The sequence below is a fragment of the Rhinopithecus roxellana genome, chromosome 6 (assembly GCF_007565055.1).
Source record: "Rhinopithecus roxellana isolate Shanxi Qingling chromosome 6, ASM756505v1, whole genome shotgun sequence".
NCBI classification, from domain to species: Eukaryota; Metazoa; Chordata; class Mammalia; order Primates; family Cercopithecidae; genus Rhinopithecus; species Rhinopithecus roxellana.
Genome location: NC_044554.1, coordinates 111625351 through 111642383, shown reverse-complemented (window position 1 = coordinate 111642383; position 17033 = coordinate 111625351). Strand labels below are relative to the sequence as shown.

General features: G+C 42.1%; 1 protein-coding gene across 5 annotated transcripts in view; it reads right to left on the bottom strand.

The window, feature by feature from the left end:
* Positions 1 to 17033, bottom strand: part of DPP6 (dipeptidyl peptidase like 6) — a 1166688-nt gene that overhangs the window by 1038491 nt on the left and 111164 nt on the right. Inside the window, exon 1 of one of the 5 annotated variants that reach the window (XM_030933148.1) lies at positions 3210 to 3610. The exons of the other annotated variants lie outside the window; for them this stretch is intronic. Within the exon in view, the coding sequence (XP_030789008.1) occupies positions 3210 to 3260 (51 nt within the window). The 5' untranslated portion in view covers positions 3261 to 3610. Of the gene's footprint in view, positions 1 to 3209; positions 3611 to 17033 lie in introns of those variants that run through there. 5 annotated transcript variants of the gene reach the window in all.

Genomic DNA, 17033 nt, shown 5'->3' with positions numbered 1-17033 from the left:
AAAAAAAAAGCCAGGCATGGTAGTACACACCTGTAGTCCCCAGCTACTCGGGAGGCTTAGGCAGGAGAATTGCTAGAACCCAGGAGGGGGAGGTTCCAGTGAGCTGAGATGGCGCTGCTGCACTGCACTCCAGCCTGGGTGACAGAGTGAGACTCTGTCTCAGAAAAAAAAAGAAAGAAAAAGAAAAAAAGTTCTAAACTGATTCCACCTATGGTATTTCTTTTACCCATTTACTAAAACAAAACAAGATCAGAGAGTATGCCGGTGCATCTGCCTTCTCCTAATCCTCTAGCTGTACTCAGAAATAAATTCCTAAAGCAATGTGCGAGGAATAAAACATTTTTTAAAAGATTTTATAAGAACATACTTTCAACTAAGCAATGTGGCATGGCAAGGACGAGCCGGGAAGCTATTGTCACCGTTCTTGTAGGACTCCTAGTGAAACAACAGGCTGCAGGTCCAGAACAATCACACAATATGGATATCGGTGAGCAGGGCTGGATTAGGAAATAATTTACAGGCATGGCTGGAACTGGATTTGACATTTCCATGACCATTTGGGCAGTGCCAAGTGTCTGTCTTTCTCTTTCTAAAATATCAAACCTCAAATGCAAGTCCAGACAGCTCAGAGATCTTTGAGTCCCCTGAAATGAGATCTGCTCTCTGTGTGTATGTGGATTCAGTGTTACTGCAAAGTATAAAATATTCTGCCACTTTTTGTAGCTATCAGATGTGTGGCAACTCAGCTGTCAGTAATAGGAGTAAATCATTCAGTCCTCATCTTGAATGTAAAATATCACCTGAATTTCAATCAAGTTGTGAGTGCAAAGAATTTGCCAATCATCTAAACCAAGAGAGGCTGTGATTAGCAAGAGTCTTCCAAAGCAACTTGAGAGATTAGGGATGGGTAAGTCCTAAATGATTACTCAACTGAAGCCACAGGGATTTCCTTGGAACATGAAAATTCAAATAAGTTACACAGCAGGCTGTGGAGCCACAATTATCAGCTTAAGAGTTGATAAGAACATTTAAAGTTTGAGTAAGTGCGCATCTTATTGTTTTCTTGGGCCAACAGATAACTCTGAAAATATGGTTTGCTGTAGAATTCTCTAGGTTCAGTTCACCTTGCTCCAATTACACTTGTTAACATTAGACACAGGGAAAGGGATGCAGTGAGTATCACACGGAATATCCTTATTCAGAACAGAAGTGAGAAATGTAACTAGCAATCATTTCATTCTTTATTTTCTAAAGTAAAATGCAGAGAGGGGTTAGGGGGAGGGCAAAGAACATAAGGTTTCTAATAAAGATGTAATATGAAGATTTAGCTCTTTCATGCCATGCTATGTAAGTTATGAGTAGAAACTTATTTGGCAGTAGATTGATGTAATGAGTCAATAATGTTGCCTTATCAGTATAATTAACCTCAATCCTTAACCTCAGCCTCAGCCCTAAATGTACAGATTTCCCTAGCACATGATGGCATCACATAAGTTAGGAATGATGGATGTGGGTGGGCATTTAATTAAAAAGCATTACTCCGTACATGTTTCTATCCTGTTTATGCAAGAAATTATGCTGAACAACACAATGGCTAAAAAGAGTGGGAAAAATGAGGAAAACAGATGCATTTTCATAAACAAGCTATTAGGTCAGTCAGAGAACCCACGGACCGAGGACTGAGAACGGTCCCTAGATGGAGGCTTGTCATATCGGGAGTGGGGAGGGGTCCTGAAGAGTAAGCCCCTCTATGTGGCTATTACTTTCTGGCGAGGCATCGATTACTTTCCGGCGAGGTGTTGATTACTTTCCAGGGAGGTGTCTTGAACCGAGAGGCTCACACCTCCGTCCAGAGTCAAGTCCTGAACCCACAGCGCTCCTCTCTGCCAGGCAACAGGTGTCTGCCGTGGGTGTGGTTAAGCCAGCTGGGTATGTGTTCAATTAATGTAAAATTTTCACTTATTGCCTATTTTGCTTAAAGCAGGATCTCAAAATGCACCACCACCTGGGTTCTCCCAAAGGTGCCTTCCCACCCCCATCACTTGGACCCAACCCACTTTTGTAAACAACTCTGGACCTTGCCCCTGAAAGAATTTCTGCAATTCTTAGGGAACCCTCAAAAGTAGCATCTGCAAATCTGCAGAACCTTCAAAAGTAGCAAGGCAATCCCCATCTCCTTGTTTGTCCCTCACCACAAAAAAAAAAAAAAAAAAAAAAAAAAAAGTGCCAGCCAGCAACTTAAAATAAGGGACCCTGGAAGGATTCTTCTCAAACCATGACCTAATGGGTTAAAATAAACACGCGCAGTCACACAAACAATTTCAACAGAACAAGATGGCAACCCTCTCGTCCTCGCCAGAGACTCCAGCGCCCTGACCCCTCGGCCCTGTGCCCGGGGCTAACGTGACCCCGAGAGCAGGCGCGCCCAGGCCGCGCGGGTCAGCAGGGAGCAGCAAGGCGGGTGGGCTCGCTGGGGAGGCGGATCGCCGGGTCCTCGGTTAGAAAGTTATCCTTGCAGAGCTGCCCCCTGGCCAGCATCCCTGAGCCTTCCTCGGACCAGCCGCGTTTCCAGGCGCGCGGCCCTCCCGGGGGGCGAAGTGCCCCTGACCTCCTCCCGCACAGTCAAGCTTTTGGGGGAGACAGCGTCCCCAACCCGGGCAGCAGGGTCCCGCCTGGCGGCGGCGGCGGCTGGAGCGGAGCGGAGCGACTGGCGCCTGCCCCGAGAGCACCGAAGACTCCGCAAACCCAACAGGTCTCGAGCTCCGGGGACTCACAGCCCCGAGGCCGGCGCGGGCGCCCAGGGCCAAGTGGCCCTTCCCTGGCCGAAGTGACCACCTCTCCCCGCGTTTCCCCAGAAGAGCCCTGGAGGTCTGCTTGGGGCTTGGACCGACCCGCGGCCAGCGAGGGCTCCCCGCAGCCCCCTCCTCCCCTCCCACGCTCAATCTCGCGCCCAAAACACAAAGCCACATGCCCGAAGGAGAGGGGCCGCGGAGCCGCAAAGTTGCAATTTGCAAAGAAATGCCTGCTCCTCCGCATCCCGGCGCCGCTGGGTGGGCTCAGGTGGGAAGTGGGGGAAGCGCCGCCGCGCGCGGGCATGGGGTCTCTGTCCTTCCAGGGAGGTTCGGGACTCAGAAGGACAGACCTCCCCCAGCATCGCTCCTCACGGCGGGTCCCCCGGACCCAGCGCGCAACCTGCCCGCGACACTCACCATCACGTTCCCCTGCATCTTAGCGGTCTTGATCATGGCCTTTTCCTTCATTTTGCCCCAAGTCCAAACCCGACTTCTGGTCCAGGGAAGAGAAACTTAATCCATTGTCCTGGTGAGGATTAAAGTAGATTGGACTGGCCGAAGACTGGATGGAAACGGGTTTTTGAAGAAAAAAAAAATCTTCCAGGTCTTCAGTTTTCTCACCTCCGCTCACCCCTGCCCCTCTCTTTACCCAGCGGATCCCAATAGCAATCAACTCTTTTTGACCGCTACCAATAAAGAAAGAAAGAAAAAAAGCCTGGATGGAGGGTGGGTGTTGCTTTAAACAAAAAGCCAGGAGCCAGGGAGGGAGGAAGAGGCTGCGAGCCCAGCTAGCTAGGGCGGGAGGCAGCTTCGACTGCGCGCGTGTCCACCGAGCTCGGCGCCAGCACACTGCGAGCAACAGCGCGGCGGCACGCACTGGGGGCGCACTCGGGGACGCCGGCGGCTCGGTCCCGGCTCCGGGGGCTCCTCCAGCAGGCAGTGCGGGGTGCAGCGGTCGCCGCTCTGGTCCCTAAGGGCGGAGACCCGGGCGGGCGGCGACGCCAGGGGCGGCGTGTGTGTGTGTCTGTGTGTGTGTGTCCGTGGGCGCGCGCGCGCGCGCTGGGTATTCTGTCTGAACTGAGCTGGACTGGGAAGCCAGGAGCTGCATCAAGGTTAAGCGAGCCCAAACTGTTTGGGTAACGAGGACAGCCCCTCCCCAGACACCCCTCCTCGGGTAGACGCCCACTCCGCGCTGGACTGGGTGCGCGCGCGGCGCACTCACGCTCGGCTTCCACAAACAAGCACTACGGTGATTGCCGCGGGTGGAGCCGCCGCCCGCAGCCGGGTGTTAACTATTGATCGGCTGCGCCCGCGAGAGAAGGGAGAGGCCGGGAAGAGCCAGACGCTGCTATGCACGTCGCCGGCAAGTCTGGCGAGGGAGCGGAGGGGAAGTGGGGGTAGGCTGCGGATGGCAGCTTATAAATAATGTTGTAACAGGTTACTATGGGACACACGTCGCATCTCCATGGTTGCACTCCGGATTGGCCTCTGCATCCGCCGCCGCGGCAGTTCCAGGGCGCAGAGGAGCTTGCCTTGAATGGCAGCGCCCGACTCCCCGGGCGGGTGGCACGGCCGCTCTCCCCGCCGCACACCTGGCTTCCCGGGCTCCACTTCCCTCCGGGCGTCCGCCCCAGCCGCGTCCCTCGGCAGCTTTGTTTCTTTGGCTCCCTCTTGTATGCCTGTAGGGATCTGACCCAAAGACCTCCTACAGCCCAGCCTGGTGCTGAGGGCTCTCCCTAGCCCTGGAACCCCAGCATTGGCCAGGGCCAAATACCAGCGCCCATTTCCCTAACCTCCACCCCAAGAGGCGGGTTGACCAGTGACCGCGACCTGGGTTCCCTTCTCCTCTTGCTACCCCTGGGCGCTGTTCCCATCAATCATTCATTCACAGCCGCGGTTTCCTCCCTGGACCACACATGGATGCGCGCTCCCAAGAGCGCGTGCAGAGGTTGGTCAAATTTATATGCAGACCCACCCAGACCACTTCAAAAACCAGATTGAGAGCTGATAGACACATCAGGCTTTGTGTGTGTGTGTGTGTAAGCGCGTGCCAGAGCCTGAGGGGAGGGGCATGGCAGGAACGAGAATCTGGGAGGGGTTTGGAAAGCTTTTCCATTATTTACATTCACAAAAACTCCGTTTGTAAAAAAGAATTAAGAGGTCACTTTCGAGCTCACAAAGAAGCAGATGATTCTAAGTAATTGCAACAGTAATTACATGTAAGTTACCCACAATGCTCACCTGCAAGCATGAATGATACATTATGTATTAATATATGTATATTATATGCAAAAACATGTTAGTACATATGCACGAGCAGTTGGTTACAAGTGTAAACTAATGATTTGGGCTTGAGAGAGGTAAGTGGAAGAAATAGGTAAACCAAAGCAGAATGCTTGCAAGAGTCACTTTTAAAGTAATGTGGACCAGGCTTTGCTAGAAAGTGGTAGGTGCACTTCAGGTTCTAGAAGCACTCTTCTCTGTTAGGATTTGTCTTACTGTGTTCTAGCTGCGACAACAAAATACAGTCCAATGGGTGGGTTATAAACAACAGGAATTTATTTCTTACAGTTGGAAGGTTGGAAGCCCAAGACCAAGGTGCCAGCAGACGCTTTGTGTGGTGAGAATCTGATTTCTGGTTCACAGATGGCGCCTTCTCACGTGCATCACACGGTGTGAGGAAAGGCGCATCCCTGGAGTTCCTTTTATCAGGGTGATGGCTCCTCCCTCATCACCTCATCACCTCCCAAAGTCCTCACCCCCTAACACCATCACCCTGAGGTTAGGTTTCACATATGAATTCTGGAAAAGGGAGAGACAAAAATTCAGACAACAGCAGGCTGCTCAATCACAACTTTTCTCTAGAAGGGAACACTTAAGAGTACAGGTCACTGACACTGTTGAATGTCAGGATAAACCCAGTTGTGTGTGGACAGAAAATATCAGCAATCTAAATCTGATTGTAAGCAGGATTAAAACGGTTCTTTTCCTTCTTCCTTTGAAGGAGCATTTGTTCATCTAGAATTTTCCTCCCTCTCTTTCCCACCAAGCATCGGACTCCAAACTGCTCCCCACAACCTGCCTTTTCCCATCCCATCACCATGTGATGGAGGAGACAGGAAAAATCAAGAAGACAAACACACACACACACACACACACACACACACACACACACACACACACACATATACACATATATATATATATTTGTTTTGAGACGGAGTCTCGCTCTGTCGCCAGGCTGGAGTGCAGTGGTGAGACCTCCACCTCCCGGGTTCAAGTGATTCTCCTGCCTCAGCCTCCTAAGTAGCTGGGACTACAGGCGCCTGCCACCATGCCGGGCTAATTTTTGTATTTTTAGTAGAGATGGGGTTTTGCCATATTGGTCAGACTGGTCTCAAACTCCTGACCTCAGGTGACCCACCCACCTCGGCCTCCCCAAAGTGCTGGAATTACAGCTGTGAGCCACCACACCTGGCTGACAAACATATTTTTTAACCTTCTATTTTTTATAGTTTCCTTCAAATTATCCCTGGAAATGGGAAGTGGAATCATATGGATTAAACCTTTATGTTAAGAAACAAATAACCCTGTTAGCAGACACATTTTCTCCTAACACTTAACCAACAGCTTTCAGTCCTGCTACTTGTCAGAGGTGCTGTGTTCTGCTCCTCCTGCCCAGCTTCTGACCCAGAGCCCTGCAGAAAGGATAAGGCTGAAAAGCAGGCATAGGAGGAAACACTGCACAGAATAAAACAGCAAAGCAATCTTGAATATTCAGGTAATGCCCGTTCATTCTTTGCAGTTTGTCTGCCTTGAGCCACTGCCATATGGAATACTGGAGAGGAAAAGAATGAGGATAAGAGGTCTCTGTAAGAAAGACCGGGCCAGGCGTGGTGGCTCACGCCTGTAATCCCAGCCCTTTGGGAGGCCGAGGTGGGTGGATCACCTGAGGTCAGGAGTTCAAGACCAGCCTGGCCAACATGGTGAAATCCTGTCTCTACTAAAAATACAAAAATTAGCTGGGCTTGATGGTGGACACCTGTAATCCAAGCTACTCAGGAGGCTGAGGCAGAATCGCTTGAACCCAGGAGACGGAGGTTGCGGTGAGCTGAGTTCGTGCTATTGCACTCCAGGCTGGACAACAAGAGCAGAACTCTGTCTCAAAAAAAAAAAAAAAAAAAGAAAGAAAGAAAGAAAAAGAAGGAAAGCAAGTGTAAGGAAAAAGTGCTTAACATAGGATAGTTCTCAATTTCTGTATTAATCTTAGATATTAAAATTTCTGAGAAAATTCAGTTAGGAACCATTTGAAGACAGCATCACCATCAGAAGCTCATTTCCTATCCCATCCTCAGAATGACTTTTTCTTGTGCTATTGCATTCACAAACAGGGATGCAAAAGTGGTCCTATATCTATCAACAGTTTCGGCTCTTCTCTGTCTAGGTTTTGTAGCTGTATTTCCTGTTTTTGTTGGTTTGTTTGTTTTTTTTCACCCAGATCACATGAGTAGCATGTTTACCTTATGATTCTCACCACAGTTTCTGTTAGGTTTGGGAACACAGAATCTGCCCCGTTTCATAGCACCTAAGCCCCATAGAATCTGCCATGTTTCACAGCACCTAAATCCCATAGAATCTGTGATGTTTCACAGCACCTAAATCTCATAGAATCTGCCATGTTTTCAGCACCCAAGCCCCATAGAATCTGCCGTGTTTGGGAGCACCTAAGTCCCATGGGATGTGCTATATTTCACAGCACCTATCCCATTTACCTTTGCCTAGTGTTGACTACTCCTGGCATCTGTTTAATTCTGGCAGGCTCTGTCCACACCTACCACAATGTAGCCATTGCTGGTGTCAATCCTTTTGCTCCATCCTCAATTTATGTACTGTTGGCATTAGCAACTGCTTTGATTAAAGTGGCTTTAGGTTGAGACTTTTGGCAAAATGTTCAGTTACACCTTTGACATCAGGAAATATTTACAACCCAGGAACGGATTCCTCACGTCACTTTATCAGCGTTCTTTTCGTGTTACTGATTACTAGAAGTTTAACTACATTAATATCTTTACCTAGAAGAACTTCAACATAAGGAAACTCAACGTGTAAAATTCCCAATTTGTAGAAGCAACAGTCAAGGTGACATAAGAAAAGAGAGTAAAACTATTCTTTTACACAGATTCGTTCATTACTGATGTTCTTTAAAATGTGAGCTGTCCTATTTCACTGAAGGCATTATTCATTTCATACAATTTAATTTACCCATAAATGTTCAGGAAGATATCTACTAGAAAAAGTATGAGATGCGTCAGCATTTCTTTTACAAAATACACAGGTATGATCATAATGGTTTGGAGAAAGCATATAACCAGTGTTTTACCTTCTCTCAATTATCCATTCAGAAATTCGACAAATTAACTTGAAATATGTTGAGAGACTAATGGTATGCCAAGCTTGATGACAGGTGATAGATTTTATTATAGAAAACAGTCCCTGTCCTTGAGGATTTCACAATGTCTGGTGGGTGACGCCCAAAATGACAATATGGATAACAACAAAAATAACTGTACAAATATGATACAGGAGTACAGATGGCAGGGCTCCTGGGGTCTTTAGGCAAATATGAAAGAAAGCTGAAGCAAGTGATGACAGCTGAAATACATCTCATAGGAGCAATGCAAATTTAGCCATTAGGACCTGGAGCCAGGGAAAATGAATGCCTAGAGAGGGATGGCCTGAGTAGTTCAGTACACTACCACCTGGAAGCAGAGCTGGGTGATGGAAATGAGGGTAAGGACATGTGGAGATCAGCAGTGAGAGCCATGTGAACCGTGTCCTACAAAAACGGCAATGTTGCAGCCAAGGCCCCCAGGTGGACATTGATGTAGTGTGATCCATACTTTAAAATAAAATCCACCCTCCAAAGCAAGGAGACAGGAGGACAGGCAAGGCAGCTAGGAAGCTCCTGAACTAATTTTGGGTTGGAATGACAAGGATATCATTTGGGTAGGTAGTAAGGATTAGAGAAGAGCCATTTATAGATCATCCATGCAAAACTATTAAGTCCAATGTCAACCCTGCTCAGACATGACCCGTTTCCCCACTGACCCTTTGCAACCAAGAGATGGAAACAGAATTTAATCTCACCTCAGTGCTAATGTTATATTACAAGGGCTATGTTGGCCATTAAATCAATCATAGCTAGAATTGCACATCTAACAACTTATCACACATATTACTTGTTGGCATGGCTGCCTCTGCATCCCAACTTGAAGGCATACCCCTGCATGTTCGTCTTTGGGTCCTGCTACTTTCACACTGTGACTGATGAGTGGTAGATTGTTTAATTCATGTTTCTTGAACAAATGAAGCAATGAATGAGAGGATATTTATGCTGCTGCCCCTTCCACTATACTTTCAACCAAGAATTGACATATTAAATTTAAAACTAAATATCTTCTTTAAACCCAGGCACATTGGCCTATTAATGAAGCATGTATCCAAGAAATTCCAAGTGTATACACAAACAAACCTCCAAAATTAATTAAAAGACTGTTATCTTTGGCAATGTTTCACTTTCCCAGAGTAGACTAAGAGTCAAAGAAATGATTTCGGTTCACGTCTATCTCGTACTTGCTCAATTTAACAGGAACCTCTCAGGAATGAGGTAATTCAGACTAAATTCATTACAACATACTGGTCTCCTGTTTCAGGTAATAGACTGTATTTCAGGTTCATCTCAGGTATGAACCAAAATACACAGGGATCCAGCTCAGTGTCTCTTTTCTCACTGCATACTTGTCTCTGAGCATTAACAAGTGTGTTCGGCTACAGACCCAATTTACAAGAGGAGGAACAGAGGAAGGAATCTCGATGTCATATCCACAGTCATGTCCCACGTCACATGTTGGTGTAGGCCAATACTACAACTATTTTAACTCTTCAGTTTCCTACTCTAACAGACCGATTAAGGCCTCTTGACTCAAGCAGTATTTTGTTGGTATTCAATACTATCTTAAGGAAGTGTAAGAAGTATGAAACAATTGTTGGGCTCTTTTATACATGAGAATATCTTTGTATAGAAACGTTGTAACTAAGCAGAGTATTGGAAAAGATAAACGGTTAAGTGTATGTGATTCCTAGTATCTTTGAGCAATGTGAAATTACATATCTGTTTTACGGAATCAGTGAAGCACATTTTATATTTTAGAGTTCTTGTAGAGTCTTTTATGGAAGAGCAATGGTCAAACACTTATAAACTGAAAGTGATAGACATACAAAACACATTTAAACAAAGGGAGGGATTTTAGTTTGCTTATGATAAAACTTATATGTAACAAATGCTCATATCACAGATGGCATAAAATTATAATATTTGAACATCAGCAGTTCAAGAAAAGCAGTTTTGTGACACATTCATAAATGAACCTTGTTAATTTTCCTATAAGGTAGCACAGTTGTTGATAAACAAGTCAAAAATCTGTGTATATTTATTTCAAAAGAAGGAAAAATTTAGAAGGCCATAGCTTTTTAAAATTTAATTATTATGTGTCTACCAACATAGCAGGGACTTTTGGACCCATCCCTATAAAATATGTATAAAACTCTTCCTCCAATGAGGTTATAAATAAAACTATATCAACTAGGAAATTCCTATTAAAACAACCCATGAAATAGTATTATTAAACTAGAATACAAAAAGGACTTCACTATTAAATATAGGAATTGTTTACAACGAGCTATAGAAAAGAGAAACATGTGGTTAAATGACTTTTTAAGAGGTGTTTTGTACCGGGTGCACTGACTCATGCCTGTAATCCCAGCACTTTGAGGCCAAGGCGGGTGGTTCACCTGAGGTCTGGAGTTCAAGACCAGCCTGACCAATGTGGTGAAACCCCATCTCTACTAAAAATACAAAAATTAGCTGGCTGTGGTGGTGTGCGCCTGTAGTCCCAGCTACTCAGGAGGCTGAGACAGGAGAATTGCTTGAGCCCAGGAGGCAGAGGTTGCAGTGAGCCAAGATGGCACCACTGCACTCCAGCCTGGGAGGCACAGCGAGATTCCATCTCAAAATAAGTAAATAAACAAACAAATAAATAAAAGGTATTTTGGAGTTAGAAAAGCTTGGGCTGGTATTTTAAGCATATTTTAAGCATAGCTCCTTCTCCCTATACCCCCAACATCCACACAATTATACATTCCTGCAGCTTCCCTACAACCAACACTCAGACCCAGGTAACTCAGACCCACTTCTCTCTGCTGGACAATTGCTGTTAATTCGTTCTTCATCCACTCACATCTACTTTTTTTCCCTTCTCCAGTGCATTCATCTGGAAATATCTGAAGTACACATCTCATCACGTCACCACCCTCTCCACAGCTAACCCCCTTCTCTGGCGTTCATTGCTGTTAGGGAAGCATCCAAGTTTCAGGACCTTGGAGAGGTGCCGCCATTACTTATTTTTCCAGCTTCTTTTTTTCCTTTTTCCATTGTCTTTTCTTTCTCCCTTCCACCTTCCTTTTTTCCATCTCCCCTCCTCCTCTCTTTATCTTTATTTCTTCACCTCTGTACTTCATTCAAATGGCTTTATTCAATCTTTGTACACACTTAATTCCTGCACAGAGATTTTTTCATGCTATTTTCTTTACCTTAAATACTCTCCCCTTCCTTCTGTCTTTCAATATAAAAACAAACCAAAACATCTTGTTGAAGTACAACATTTAGAGAGAAGTGCCTAAGTCGTAAGTCTACAACTTAATAACTTATGTCAAAGTGCATACATCCATGTAATCACAACCAGATGAAGACATAGGAGATAAGTGGTGTCTCAAAAGATTTCTTGGTCCATTCTTCTGGTTACAGTCCCATTTCTTCCCTGAGAAAATCATTATCCTGACTTCTAACACTAGTTAGTTAGGGAGCGTTTTGAACTCCATATAAATGGAATAAATATGAATGGTTTCTTTCACTCAGGCTCCCTTGGGAGACTCGGAGACGTTGTATGTAGCTGTAGTCAGCTTCCATCACTGCATGGCACTCCATGGTATGAACATTTCATAATCAATCCATGCTATTGTTGAGTCCATTTGGATTTTTTTGCTTGGTTAGGCAGTAACATAAATAATGATGTTATGACCATTCTCATTATAGTCTTGATTTACACATGTAAGAATTTCTGAAGGCTATATATCTAGAAATTTGATAGATTTATTAGAAGGTGTATGTTTAGCCTTAGCTGATTTATTAGAATGTGGATATTCAGCCTTGTGTAGCCTTACTGATAAACAGAGACTACACAAAATTACTCCCAAACAAGTAGGATGTGAGTGACCTGTTGCTTCACATTCTTCTTCACATTTGATATTGTCAGGTTATATTTTGTTTTATTTCACTTTTGAGTAACATTTCTGATGAGAGTACACGGGTATCTTGCATTGCCTTGAAAACTAATGACAGTGAAAAGGAAAGCTTATATGTGTTTCTTAATAGTTTGGATACTTTCTTTCAGTGAAGTGCCTGTTAACGTTTTTGCCCATTTGTCATTTGTAGTGTCCAGGATTTGTAATGTCTTTATTGATTTGTCAAACCTTCTAATATATCCAGGATATGAGTTCTTTGTCAGTTAATAAGCATTGCAAATACTACTTCTTTTTGGCTTCCATTAAAATGATGTTCTTTTTCATTTGGAATAGGGTAATACTTGATTGTTTAAAAATTCAACCTTCCCTGGTGTTTATGTATTTAATTATTTGCTTGAAAAACAACTTTTTGCTTTTTGAGTTGTGTCATGCACTTTTTATCTATTTAATTAATAAGATCGGTCATATGTACTATTTTTTCCTATTTTCTTTATGTAATCATGCATGACATAACAACATTTCAGTCAGCATATGACAGACCATATATACCACAGTAGTCCCAGAAGATTATAATGAAGCTGAAAAATTCCTATTCCTAGTAGTTACATCATCATTGTCCTAACACCATAGCACAAGGCAGTTCTCATGAGTTTTTGGTGATACTAGTATAAACAAACCTATTGCACTGCCACTTGTTTAAAAGTATAGCAATACAACTATGTACGGTACACAATGTTTGATAATAATAAACACAAAATTGTGTTTGTGTCTTAATTTTTAATAAAAGTTTAAAAAGTAAAAAATGAAAGAAAATTTGTAGATAAAAGCATGTAGAATAAGAATATAAAGAAAATATCTGTACAATTGTACTATTTGTGTCTTAAGCTGTGATTACAAAAGAATCAAATAATTTTTTTAAAAAATAAAAATGTTACAAAGTAAAAAAGTTACAGTAGGCTAACATTAACTTATTATTGAAGAAAGAAAAGTATTTTTCTTTTTACAAATTTAGTATAGCCTAAGTGTAAAGTGTTGGTAAAGTCTACTGTAGTGTACAGTAATGGCCTAGGCTTTCACATTCACTCACCATTCACTTCCAGACTCACTCAGAGCAACTCCCAGTCTTAGAAGCTCCATTTACGGTAAGTTCCCTACACAGATGTAACCTTTTTTATTTTTTATGCCATAATTTTACTGTACCTTTTCTATGTTTAGATATATACATACTTACCATGGTATAGCTAAACATAGAAAAGGTACAGTAAAATTATGTATTCAGTCCAGCAACATGCTGTACAGGTTGGTAGTATAGGAACTATGCCATACAGGCTAAGCGTGTAGGAAGCTGTACCCTCTAGGTTCATGTAAGTACACTCCTTGATGTTTATACAATGACTGACATCACTGAATGTTGCGTTCATAAAGTATCCTGTCATTAAACAATGTATGACTGTGTGTTATTTGCTGTTCTATTGGGTAAATTATTGAGATGTTAGGTTATAAAACTGGCACATTTAATTTCCTTTATAATTTTTATTTTTGGCCAATAAGTTGTTTAGAAGTAATTTACAAACATTTAAGGATGTTTGAGGTATATTTTTAATATTAACTTTTAGCTTTATCTCATTGTAGTTAGAGAAAAAGTACTCAGAATTTCAATCACTATATTTGGTGATACTGTGTGTGTGTGTGTGTGATTTGTTTCCAAACATATGGTCAATTCAGGCAATGAATTACATATTGGATAGAATATGATGTATATTCTAAAATGGCAGATGTAGGCTTTCTGTATTTTTCAACTAGATCAAGTTAGTTCATTGGGATTTTCAAATCTACTACATCCTTATTGATTTTTTTTCTTGGATGTTCTTTCAGTTACTCAGGTATGGTAAAATCTAAGACTGTAGATTTGTCTATTTTCCCTCTTAATTCTGTCAATTTTTGCTTTATATATTTTGAAGCTATATTATTAGGTGCCTACCAGTCTAAGATTATAAATTCTTGTCAGATAGACCCTTTAATCCTAATGCAATGACACTGTTTGTGTTTAGAAATGTGTCATTTCTTGCCTTTCAGTGTCATTTGCAAAATCATATATGCCGATTTTATTTTGCCTACTGCTTGCATGTATTTAACTAACTCTCTTTTTTTCAGGGTATTTTTTGTGTGTGTGTATGTCCTCATATTTTAGGCAGCTTTTTTTGTGAGCTGCCTCTCTTTATTTGCTAATTCAGTCTGACAAATTTGCCTTTTAATCTGAGTATTCAATCCGTTTGCATTAATGCAATCACTGACACATTGGCATTCCAATCAATCTTACTAATTTTGTTTGTCCCATTTTTCCTCTTTTGGATTAATTATGTTTATTGATAAATCTTCTTCAAATTAGCCTGTTATTAAACAATTATTATTATTCTTTCAATGTTTACCCCATACATTCAAAATATATTCTTAGAATCTTATATTGATAATCATATTAATTTAAATTATTTGACAGTTACAGTATCTACAATTCTTCAGGTAGTAAGGAACTTTGAGTAATCAAATACTATTTAACAAAATCCCGTCTTTCGTGCTATTATTTATCATGATTTATATAGGTATTTTTTTCTAATCATTGTTTTATACAATCAGTATTCCCTTGGACTTAGTCACATATTTATCATTTACATTCTTCTCTTTCTAAGTTATCTATTTTCATCTGTGATTATTTTTTTTTTGCATGAAGAATTCTCTCAGTCATTCCTTCACTGGAAGTTTGACAAATTTCCTAGGTTTTTGTTTTTCAAAAAATGTCCTTATATTTTACCTTTGTTTTGAAGGAGAACTTTAGAGTGTATGGAGTTCTAGGCTGGCATTTATTTTCATTCTGCACTTGACAATGTCATGTCTCCATCTTCTGATTTGCACTCTTATACAGTCATTACTAGTATTATTATTTCCCCATAAAGATAACATATATTTTGTCTCTGCCTGCTTTTTAGACTTCCTCTTGTCTTCAGTTTTCAGAAATTTTATTGTGATATCCTTAGGTACCTTTTGTCTGTTTGTTGTAATCTGTCTGAAGTTCATAGCGCAACTTAAATCTGTTGGATTTTTCTGTTACTTTTGAAATGATCTCATCTGTAATAGTTTCCTTTCTATTCTCTCCCTCTTTTTCTTCTGCAACTTCAATTACACCTATACTAGAGGTTTCCAACATCTATTATGCGTGTTACACTGTTTTCTACATTTTTCTACTTGTAACCAGATACTGAATTTTTTTGTTTGCTCCCTTTTCTTCTCTTCAGCTGCGTTAATTGGTTGTTAAATCTATCGAGTTCTTAATTTCATATCTTATTTTGTTTCCATTCTAATATGCCCATTTGATTTTTAATGGTTTCCAGTTCATGAAATAATTCTACATTTTGGGCTGGGCATGGTGGCTCACACCTGTAATCCCAGCACTCTGGGAGACCTAGGCAGGTGGATCACTTGAGGTCAGCAGTTTGAGAAAAGCCTGGCCAACACAGTGACATTCTGTCTTTGCTAAAAATACGAAAATTAGCTGGGCATGGTGGCACACACCTGTAATCCCAGCTACTCAGGGGGCTGAGGCAGGAGAATCACTTGAACCTGAGAGGTGGAGGTTACAGTGAGCTGAGATCACGCCACTGCACTCCAGCCTGGGCCACAGAGCAAGACTCCCTCTCAAAAATAAATAAATAAATAATAAGTCTACATTTTATGATTTAGTTTTACAAACTTGCTAAAGTCCATATCTAATAACTTCTTTCTGGTTCTTCTGTTATTCTGGGGTGTGTGTGTGTATTTGTGTATTTGCGTGTTGCTGTTGCTCTTTGTTCGGTTATTTTTATCTTTCTTGATAATTTTTGGCTCAATACTTCATATTTTCAATACTAGGTGTGAAGATCATTTGAGGCTCTAGATGCTTTGTCTCCCTTCAGAGTGGATTCACTTTTGCTTCTGGCAGGTAGTTAGGAAGAAGGCAAATAGTCTTAATTTAGACAAGAGTTAACAATTTACAGTCTGGGCTTTCGTCCTGAGGAGTAATCCATCTTTAATTCTTTTCTTCTAGTATGTAGTCTTTGGGGATTCCAATTCAAATTCTAGTGTATTTCTCAGGACTTCTACTTTTAGACCCCGAGTCTATAGAGATCCAGAACCTGTCAGCTGCCTTGTGCAAATGAGTGAATGTCACTCCTATATTTCTCTACCTCTCTGTTCTTCCATCTTTTGGACATGAGGACAGAAGTCTTCATTTCCTTGGTAGTTCAGCAGTGCCTTTGACCTTTTCTGGATGTTCTCGATAGTGGATTTGTTCTATAACAGCAGTCTTCCATTTCCGAGGGCCTTTGACCTTTTCTGGATGTTCTCCATAGCGGATTTGTTCTGTAACAGCAGTCTTCCATTTCCGAGGGCCTTTGACCTTTTCTGGATGTTCTCCATAGCGGATTTGTTCTGTAACAGCAGTCTTCCATTTCCGAGGGCCTTTGACCTTTTCTGGATGTTCTCCATAGCGGATTTGTTCTGTAACAGCAGTCTTCTATTTCCGAGGGCAGTGCTCCCCATCACTGGTCCCTGCTTTACCAAGTTAATGCCGGTTCATCCATTCATCTGTTCACAAGGAAGGCCCTCCAGACTTTCCTGTCGAGGATAAACTATCTTTTAAAAGTCTCACAATTCTGTGTAATTCTATTTTGTATTATTTGCCAAAGTTGCAAAGTTATGTTTATTTATGGAACAGTTAGAATTTTTAAAAATCTCTGCAACTAGATTTTAGGCATTATAAGGGTAGGATTATTGTCTATTTTCATTCATTTTAAATTAGGAAGGCCTCAAATATAGTTTTAAATGGATGAATATATTGTTTAAATGCCA